At 33.9% G+C, this 10,162-nt stretch overlaps 2 protein-coding genes across 2 annotated transcripts; both read left to right on the top strand.

Annotated features, from left to right (window-relative positions):
- The first annotated feature begins 540 nt into the window (after positions 1 to 540).
- LOC121255340 (basic form of pathogenesis-related protein 1-like) lies at positions 541 to 1,282 on the top strand. Its single transcript, XM_041155602.1, has one exon. It carries the CDS (start codon positions 626 to 628, stop codon positions 1,103 to 1,105), a length of 480 nt encoding a protein of 159 aa, XP_041011536.1. The 5' UTR covers positions 541 to 625; the 3' UTR covers positions 1,106 to 1,282.
- An 812-nt stretch (positions 1,283 to 2,094) lies between these two features.
- On the top strand, positions 2,095 to 2,982 carry LOC121255336 (pathogenesis-related protein 1-like). Its single transcript, XM_041155599.1, has one exon. The coding sequence runs from the start codon at positions 2,163 to 2,165 to the stop codon at positions 2,682 to 2,684; it is 522 nt and encodes a 173-aa protein (XP_041011533.1). The 5' UTR covers positions 2,095 to 2,162; the 3' UTR covers positions 2,685 to 2,982.
- Positions 2,983 to 10,162: the final 7,180 nt, after the last annotated feature.

Genomic DNA, 10,162 nt, shown 5'->3' with positions numbered 1-10,162 from the left:
TATTTTTTAAAAGTGGACTCTAGTATTTTTTTTTTAAAATGAGTGAGTAACACTTGTACATTTTAGAATTGTATATAGCATTATCAGGATCTTGATTCCTAATTAAATGTATCCAATTTCTATCATGATCTCATTGATTAAATAATTATTAAAATATATCATTTAATAATAATAACAATATATAGTACGAAAAGTCTACGTACCCGACTATTTCTTTCTTTAGAAATTAGGAGTTATTTGAAGATGACAAAAGATTGTCCTCCCTTAATTCATTTCCAATAAAAGTGGTGAAAGACGTTTAAAGCGTGAGGGGGGAAAATGTATATTATCAGTTCATCATGAAGACATAAAAGGTAAGTGTATCACTGCCCATGTATATAATTAGATATATATATAGGCTAGGATTAACAACGTCCGTTCTACCTAATTACTTATAATTAAGTTGAGATTATAACGGAGAGAAATTGGGAGATACGACAACTGAAATCCACTAGCTATCGCCATATATAGTATGTACACCTATTCATGCAGATCAAAGCGGCTTATAAAAACCGAGATCATATGCCCCATTTTCCCCACCAACGGCCACCAAAAATCTAGCTATTAACTTGACAAGCCTTCTAAAATGGGGTTTAGCAAGTTTTTTCTAGCAATATGCTTCATTGGGTTCACCCTAATTCAAGCCTCCCTGGCACAAAATTCCAACCGAGACTTTCTCGACGCCCACAATGCTGCTCGTGCCCAAGTCGGTGTTCCTCCTCTAACATGGAACCACACGCTGCAAGTCTATGCCGAGAATTATGCTAACAAGAGGAGGGATTGCAACTTGGAGCATTCCAATGGACCCTATGGGGAGAACATCGCACAAGGATGGGGTACCTTCACCGCACTAGAGGCTGTGAAGATGTGGGTTGATGAGAAACAATACTACGACCGCAAGTCCGGTTCGTGTAAGGGTGGTGAGTGCCTGCACTACACCCAGGTTGTCTGGCGCGACACCAAGCGTATTGGGTGTGCCAGGGTCAAGTGTAATAAGGATGGGGGGATCTTTATGACTTGTAACTACGATCCTATCGGTAATTACGATGGTGAACGCCCATTTTAAAATATTGGTCATGAAGACTATGAGGGGTGTAATTTGTCTAGTAAAATTATAATGTGGCCGGGTGTGGTTATTGTTCTTTCTATGTACCTTTTGATGGCCGGACAAAAGGAGGTATAAAATAATGATTAATATTTATGTTGTTAGTTAATCTCTATTAATGGTATAAAGAAAGAAAAATCACAGGATCGGTACCTAATGATAATAATTTCTAAAATATTTTATCTTTCCTCGATACTTATCGCGCGAGATACAGGATTGAACTTGGATTTTTGTGATTATGGAATGTTCATTTGTTTGCAGCCGGAGAAGGCTGGAATAATCTAACGGCATCATTAATTTATTCGTTCGAGCATCTTGTTTGATCTCGATAATCAGCCACGGCCATGGGTACTCAAATACATATATGCCCACTGGGAGATCATGTGGTTCTCGTAGAAAATCCCAAATATCTCCACGGGCCAGCCCGTCATGCAGACGGTCACCTTTTTAACCGTGGCGTTAAGTGCTACCGGCCGGTAATGAAAGGTATAAAACATTACCGATTAAGCAATGATTATAAATAATTTAGAATCACAAAAAATAATAATAAAAATTACAACATTACCGATGGCAACTTGTTCTTTCTAAAATAAAACAGTGCCTAGCCTACCATGAACTTTATCATCCAAAATGATTGAGATAAAGGGTGCACAGACTTTATAGAATTTGTCTTGTATACGTTATTTATGTAAAACAAGGTACCTTCATAATTTTATACAAGGAAAGTCAAATTTGATCAAGCTAGTGCCACTAAAAAATCTTATCTTTAAGCTACCCGAAGGCGATGGCTATTAGATTTTTGTCCAAGGGCAATGCATGTTTCTGGAGGCTACATTTTTTTAATGCTCTTCAACAATCATGCAGCGGCCTTTATAGACTAGTTCAGATAATCTTCCACTCTCTCTCTCTCTCGCTCTCGCTCTATATGTATATATACAGGCCTGCATCCTTGTCCTTCTTTATCCATCAATTGTAGATTTTGTTTTACATTGTGCGTGTAATAAAAGAAACCAATACGATGATGTTCATGAGGCTTTCTCTAGCAATTGTTTGTGTCTTAAGCTTGGCCATATTCCACGTCTCCCTCGCCCAGAACTCCCCACAAGACTACCTCAATGCGCACAAAGCCGCTCGTGCAAGCGTTGGTGTCGGGCCAATGAGATGGGATGCGAAGGTAGCTTCTTATGCGCGGAACTACGTTAACAAACTCAAAGGCAGCTGCAAGCTTGTGCATTCGGGAGGGACTTATGGCGAGAACCTTGCATGGGGGAGTGCTGACCTTTCGGGCACAGCTGCTGTGAACATGTGGGTGGCAGAGAAGCCAAAGTATGACTACAACTCCAATTCCTGTGTCGGTGGGGAGTGCCGCCACTACACTCAGGTGGTTTGGAGGAACTCCGTGCGCTTGGGGTGTGCTAAAGTGCGATGCAACAACGGGGGCACCATTATCAGTTGCAACTATGACCCCCCAGGCAACTATGTCAATCAGCGTCCCTATCTAAGAGTTCTTCAACGACCTCTGGGCGTTTTTGACGTTTAGATCAGTGCTAGCAGCTGCATGTTTATAAAATTCTAAAACGCACTCTGATGATCAACTAATTAATTGCGAGCAAGGCTGTTCGGTTTATCTCGATCTGCTAGCTGAACGGCCGGATGTGTTTACGATTCTGAAATGTGGTAATTTCTGTCATGTAGCTAGCACCTGGTTACTCATGCATGCGCGCTAGCTAGCAAGCTAGCTTTGTGATCATGTCCGGTGTTGTTTTATATATGTGTTTATGCAGTCAATTAATAGTTATGACCCCTTAATTTTATAAAAGTCTGCCCTCCTTTATTTATAGTAAGGAATATCCAAAATAACCATATGTGGGTCGATCGATGCCGATTAGTCCATTTAGTCTGTCCATCTAATTATCTGATCTGATCATGATGCTTCCACTGTTTTAATTTCCTTAATTTACGTCTTTCCCCCCTAAACCACGGCCTGATCGATCTCTTTTTAATTAGACAAGACCTCTAAAATGAAAAATTAATATTTCATATATAAGAACGCCGCATAATCGCTTCGAAAAATAATGGGGTCTACTATTAAAAATTTAATTTTTTTTCATGTAAGTTCTACATTTTATTCACTTTTTTCAAAGCGATTACGCTGCAGTTGCACAATTCACGGTTATAATTATATTTTCTTTAAGAATATATATCGAATCAGCTTGCGAACATTTCGCGATTCAATTATTTATTCGAACGACGTCAAGGAAGATGTTCGCTATCCTAAAGAAGATGCTTGCTTGCCCTTAAAAAAGAAAAGAAAAAGAAGATGCTTGCAGCTTATGGCTTGGGACGTGGAAAATAACCACTAGCTAGGGCTTTGAAGAGAGAAGCAGACAATTTGAAAAGAGTAATGCTAAATTTTAGCTATGATCAGTTTCAATTTGTCATCTTCAATTAATACAATAGTCAAGACTGATCAATATAATGTATAAGTAGTTTCCTACATTAAATATCTATACAGAAAATCACTTAAGGCTGCGTTTGAATGCTGAGATGATCTGAGTTGATATGTGAATAGTAATATTTTGTGGGTCCCTGCATTGAGATGTGTTTGATTGTAAATAAGTTGAGATATGTGTTTAAATGTATGAAGTAAGTTGAGATGAGTTTTAACTTTTTTATGAAAAATTGAAAAAGTAGTGAGTCCCATCAATAATTGGTTTGAGATGGGTTGAGTTGAATTTGTATTCTGAACATAGCCTAAAATGTATCATACCAATATGATCAATATGTTCACAAATGATCAAGTAAGTTAAAAATGAAGATCGACAACAGTTTTCACTAATAAAATAAATTTGTTCTAAGTTGAAGAGAGAAACAGATCAACCTCAAATAGACCCAATTTTTTTTTTTTTTTTTTTTTTGTATTTTTTTTTGTATTTTTGACAAATTTGGAGGATATTATTGCATGATGGGAAAAAAATACACACTCAAGAAACAATATCATAGTACTGCATGATCACTTGCTTTAGAAATATTTATTTATCGTAAGGCAGACAATGATCTATAAATAGCTAGGAACAGGCAAGGAAGGTTATCATGTAAAGGTAATTGCAATAAATATATATATATATATATATATATATCTATATCTATAGTTATTATATAAGTGGGAATCGGCGTGCTACAATATCTACAGTGATTTTCCATTCCATTTTTTTCTCCCGTGTGTGTGTTTTGTCTTTTTTTGCGGTTTCATTTATGCCCTTTGTTTCCGTGTATTGGGGGGATTTTTTTGTCTTTTCCTTGGGTAGATATTTAGGTGGGTTATACGGGTGCTTTTCATCTTCTCCATTCGGTCATCTCTCTTTCTTTCTCTTGCCTTCTCCCTCTCTGCCGTGGGTTTGTTTGGATGCTTGAGTGGCTTTTGATTTTGGCGTTTCTTCCGTTCATTGTATTTGGTCTTCTGTGTCTCTTTCTCTAGGTTTTGTCTTCTCCTTCTCTGCTGTTCTTTCCGTGTGGTTTTTTGTGTAGGTTTGTTTTTTTCGGTGGGGATGTTATTGTGGGTTGAAAATTGAGGTTTTTTTTGCTGGTTTGGGTTCAAACTTGAGGTTTTTTTTTTTTTTTTTTATTTTGGAAGAGTTTGAACGGTTTCGGATTTTTTTGGGTATGTATTGTGCCTTTTTTTGGGATTTTTGGTGGTGCATTTTGGTCGGTTTGAAAAAGTTTGGAACGTTTCTCTTACTTCTCATTTTGTCTTTCCGTTTTCTGCTTATGGATCTTGGTGCTGTGTGGATTTGTTTCGGACGTCTAGATTTTTATTCATTTTGCCATTTCCATGGTGCTTGTCGAAAAAAAGAGTTTTTCCGAAAGTTTAGTTTATTTTAGGGTTGAAAGTTGTGCTTTTTTGTGGGTTCAAAGTTGCGGTTTTGTTTCTGTGGGGATGTTGTTGTGAGTTCGAAGTTGAGATTTTTTTGTTGGTTTGGGTTCAAAGTTGAAGGGTTTGGGATTTTTTGGGTGTATCTTGTGTGTTTTTTTGGGATTTTGGGTGGTGCATTTTGGTTGGTTTTGAACGTTTACCTTGGTTTTTATTTTGCCTTGCCGTTTTCTGTGATGGCTCTTGGTGCTGTGTTGGTTTGTTTGGGACGTTTGGGTTGCACTTTCGGTGGTGCTTGTCGAAGAGGAACGGTTTTTATGAAAATTACTGTTTTTTGCGAGTTGAAAGTTGCGATTTTTTGTGAGTTGAAAGTTGCTGTTTTGTTTCGGTGGGGATGTTGTTGCGAGTTTAAAGTTGAGATTTTTTTACTGGTTTTGGAAGAGTTTGAACGGTTTCGTCTTTTTTTGGGTGCGTCTTGTGTTTTTTTTTGGGTTTTTGGTGGTGCATTGAGTTTTTTTTATTGGTTTTGGAAAGGTTTGAAGTTTTTTTTTTTTTGTTTTGATGTCGTGGTCAATGATGCGCTTCGTTTGGTTTGTTTTAGTTTCAGTAAATTTACATTTTTTGTTATTTTCGTTTTGATTTCGTGGTCGATGATGCACTTTGTTTTGGGGAAGAGCAATTCGTGTTCGTCCTGTATTTTATCCGTCCTATTATTGTGGTGGTGGTTCAATGTTGTTTTGGGATTTGCTCTATTTGCTTATGGCTCTGAGTATTGATTTCGTGGTCAATGATGTAATATTTTTTTTCAAGAATTTTTATTAAAGTTATGCCTTTTGTTAGTATTGTTATTTGTAGATTTTAGGTAATTGTTTTAATTCTGGTTTTTTGTTTTTTTATGGTTATATGTTTACCTATTACATATATACGGAGTAGGGGTTCTATTTTAAATGGATGTGGCATCTTCTGGTCAATGCATTAATGGTGCTCTGATAAGTCCGCTGGTTACTGTTGGTGGCTTCGAGAATTGTATTTTTGAGATTTCACCTCAATAATCATGTAGATATTTTTTATGCAGTTTTCAAGATTTTTTTTTTTTATATTCGATTTGATAGCTTGTTAGTTTCTTGGTTCCTTTTCTTTTGTTGGTTCTGCTGTTGTTTTTTGGTTTCCTTTTCTTTTGTTGGTTCTGCTGTTGTTTTTTGGTTTCCTTGCCACATTCTGATTTTGAACGTTTGTTTTTTTTTTTAATATTCCATTTGACAGCTTTTAAGTTTCATCGTTCCTTTTGTTTTGTTGGTTTTACTATTCTTTTTTGGTTTGGTTGGTGCATTCTCGTTTCATTTTTATATGTACGTGACATTCAGTTTCTAAATTTGAGTTCTCGAGGAAGCTTCTGAAATATCTTTTTGTCGTTTTCTAGATCTGTCTAAACTGTTTGTCAGCTTTGGAGTTTTTAGTTTGTTGGTTCCTTTTGTTTTGTTGGTTCTACTGTTCTTTTTTTGTTTGGTTGGTATATTCACATTTCATTTTTATATGTATGTGACATTCAGTTTCTGAATTTGAGTTCCTGAGGAAGCTTCTGAAATATCTTTTTGTCCTTTTATTGATCTGTTTGAACTGTTTGTCAGCTTCAGAGTATGGGTTGATTGTTTGGGTTTTTGTGTCGTCACTGTATTGGAGATGGCAAAAAGGAGATTTGAATCTTTGATTTGTATTTTCTGTGCAAAAGTCTTTTCTTGTTTTATTACTTTTGTTTCTATGCGTCCTTCCTTCTGGATTCTTACTTTATGGCCACACTTCTATAAACTGCTATAAATCCTTTATCAAACACTGCCTCACTTTCTATTCTCTCATGCTGTTTTCTTTTTGATCGAGTATACCAAACATAACCTCGCTCTTCTATTCTCTCAATGTTTTCTTTTGGTCAAGGGTTTTGTATTAAAAAATAAAGGTTGGATTTGGAGTTTTGAAGTACAATGTCGCCACAGTAATTTCCCCCCCCCCTCCGTTTTATGTTTCAGTGCAATTTGTGCTGTGTTTTTTTGCCGTTGGATTTATTACGATTTGTTTCTGTGCGTTGCGGATTGTATTTATTACCATTTCGTATTTTTAGTTTCATTGTGAGGTCGATGATGTACTTCCTTTTCGTGAGAAACTGTATATGAAATTGTCTTTCGGTGATATTTATATATTTTTTTTCGCGATATAATCTTGACATTCATTTTTACGATACCTTATGTTGTTAAATGTACCTCCATTTTGTTGTAATATATCTGTTGTGTGGAGTTCATTTGTAAATACTTGCAGTTTTAAGAAACAAGTTTTATTCATCTATTTTTTCCTTACTTTCCATTCTTTATATGTAAGACCACGGTTTATCTGTGTTGTTTTTTATGTTGCTTTTTTCTGAGACCACTGGTCATTTGTGTTATGTTTCTCCCTTCTGTCGTTAAAGTTGTTCAGTTTTTTCTAACATTTCTTTGTTGTGTAGAGTCCGTTTATGCTTTTTGTTTTTTGTTTTTTGTTTGTTTTTTTTTTTTTTTTTTTGCATTCCATTGTTTGCTGAGATCATAGTTTATCTCTTTTCTTTTGTGATATAGTTTCTGTTTGAGACCACAGGTTATTTTTGTAATGTTTGCATACAGTCCATTTCTAAATAGTTGATGTTTTCAAAAACGAAGTTTTATTCATTTTATTTTACATTCCATTTGTTGTCTGAGATCACGGTTTATCTGTTATTTTTTTTATGTAGCTCCAGTCTGAGACCACGGGGAATTTTTGTTCTGTTTTTTATTTGTTATATTGTTGCATTTGAATATTTTTTTCTTGGTTTAATGTTTGGTGTTAATCTGGTTATTTGTGTTATGTGTTTGTACCTTCTGTTGTTAAACTTCCTTGATATTTTTTTATCGTTTGTCTGTTGTGAATAGTTCGCAATGATTCCTTGCAGTTTTGAAAAACGAAGTTTTGTTCAATTTTTTTAAGTGTTTTTTTATTTATATCTGAGGCCACTTTTTATCTCTTCTTTTGTCAAACAATGTTTGAAACTTCCTGTGTTGTAGGCAATATGGGAGAATTATCTTGAAAAAATATTTGTTAAATTGCTTGACTCTCAAAGTCTCTCCGGCTTTAAGAATTGCCAAGGTCGGAGAGTTTGTGACAGTTAAGTAATTAGGCTAAAATTTAGAGATTTATTCAAGATCATTCTCCCTTATTATCTACTCATGATAGGAAAAAGTTATTTGTGTTGTGTTTGCACTTTCTGTTGTTAAAGCTCCTCAATATTTTTTGTTGTTTCTCTGTTATGTAGAGTTTATTTCTAAATACTTACAGTTTTGAAAATTGAGGTTTTATTCATTTTTTTTATATTCGATTATTTATATGTTAGGCCACAATTTATCTCTTCTTTTATGATATAGCTTCTGTCTGAGACCACATGGTAGTTTTATTGTGTTTTTCATTTCTTACATTTTTGCATTTGAATTTTTTTTTCATGTTTTAAACATTTAGTTATGCTATTACATTTAGATTTGTAACATCTTTCAACATTTGTTGTGTTTTTGTTGGTTGAAGATCTTTGTGGATGTTTCTATACATTTTTGTTGTTTAGCATCTTTGTATTGTTCTTTTTGGCTCGTGCTGACTTGATTCTGAAATTTGCTTCCTTTCTTATCTGCTTTTAATTGTTCTAATTTGTTTATCTTTGGTGCAGGCAAGATTGAAGTACTGTTTGCGTGGCCTGTTCATTTAAGGTTTGTGTTACATTAGATATTTCTTTAATTGAACTTAATTTTGGTTTAATATTTAAACATATTAGATGTTGTTGTTATGTTGACGTTGGTGTTTTTGATGTAGATGTTTCGATTTGAATATACTTCAGAACCTACAGTGAATATTATGTTTTTATTGTAAATGTATATATTGTAGTTATTCCTAATTTTTAACTATTTTGTTTGTTACTTTCTGGTTTAGTGTTGAAATGATTTTTCTGTTTGTATATATATATAAGTTTCATTCGTTGGTGTTCTGAATACTTTCTGGTTTAGTGTTGAAATGATTTTTTTGTTCGTATATATATATATATATATATATATATAAGTTTCATTCGTTGGTGTTCTGATTTTAAGTTTTTTTTTTTTTTTTTTTTTTTTTTTTTTTTTTTTTTTTTTTTGTCTAGCATGGTTGGAAGTTTTGTATTGTTGAATCTCAATGTTTTTATTTTTTTTATACTCACTGCTTCTAAGATTGTATGTTGTTGGGTTTGTTTGTTGAGAACAAACCATTGCTTCCATCTTATATACTTTCAAAATATTAAAATCTTTTATATTATTTTCTTTAACTTTGTATCTATAGTTCTATGATGCAAATATGTTTTAACATATTATATAGTTTTTCTTTGTTTTATGACCTTTTATGATCAATGGTTACAAAAGATTATGTTATCTAGAAGGCATTGCCTTTGTGTAATTTTCTTTACTTTACATCTTTAACTTGCTAATATCCAGTCATGACGTTCCATGCCTTTGTGTACTTTTTCATTAAACCTATGAGAGAAGACAACATTATAGTTTAAGGTTCTGACTGGATTGTTTATAAAAATCATGATTATTTAACTGTAGCAAGAAATAAATGATGTCAAAAAAATCATATCTGCGCAATGATGCCGGGTTCAATGAGAGATTTTTATATAATAGCTGAAATTAAATGCTCAGCTTTTCCTTTTTATTTTATCATCTATACTCCTAAAAAGCCATATCCTAAAATTTTTTTTATACATGTCCAAATGTTCAAAAAAGGCATGAAAGAAGCGAATACTAATTTTTGAGATTTTGTCTATTTTGTTTTCCTATCATTGATCCCCTGCGTCCTTGGGTAGGTAAAATCAGTTTTAGGCATTATTATTTATGCCTCAGTAATATAATTGTGATTTTACAAATCTTCAAATTACTGGGGTCTTTAAGTTGTAATATACTAATTTATGGCATTCTGGAAAAATGTATAAACAATCTGACTTTTATGCTAGATAAGAGATTGTTTATTTGGTATTTTTATGTAAAGGATTGGGTTGCATAGAAGAAAACCTGGCTGCAACTGTAGAAATTTAGGGTGTTTCAAATTAATATGTTATCAATCTGTAAAAAATCTGC

Source organism: Juglans microcarpa x Juglans regia, chromosome 3D (genome assembly GCF_004785595.1).
Source record: "Juglans microcarpa x Juglans regia isolate MS1-56 chromosome 3D, Jm3101_v1.0, whole genome shotgun sequence".
In the NCBI taxonomy this organism is placed as follows: Eukaryota; Viridiplantae; Streptophyta; class Magnoliopsida; order Fagales; family Juglandaceae; genus Juglans; species Juglans microcarpa x Juglans regia.
This window is presented reverse-complemented; position numbering and strand designations above follow the sequence as displayed.

Bases quoted from the DNA above. Each gene is read 5' to 3' on its own strand.
- LOC121255340 (XM_041155602.1), top strand. From the start codon at position 626: ATGGGGTTTAGCAAGTTTTTTCTAGCAATATGCTTCATTGGGTTCACC.
- LOC121255336 (XM_041155599.1), top strand. From the start codon at position 2,163: ATGATGTTCATGAGGCTTTCTCTAGCAATTGTTTGTGTCTTAAGCTTG.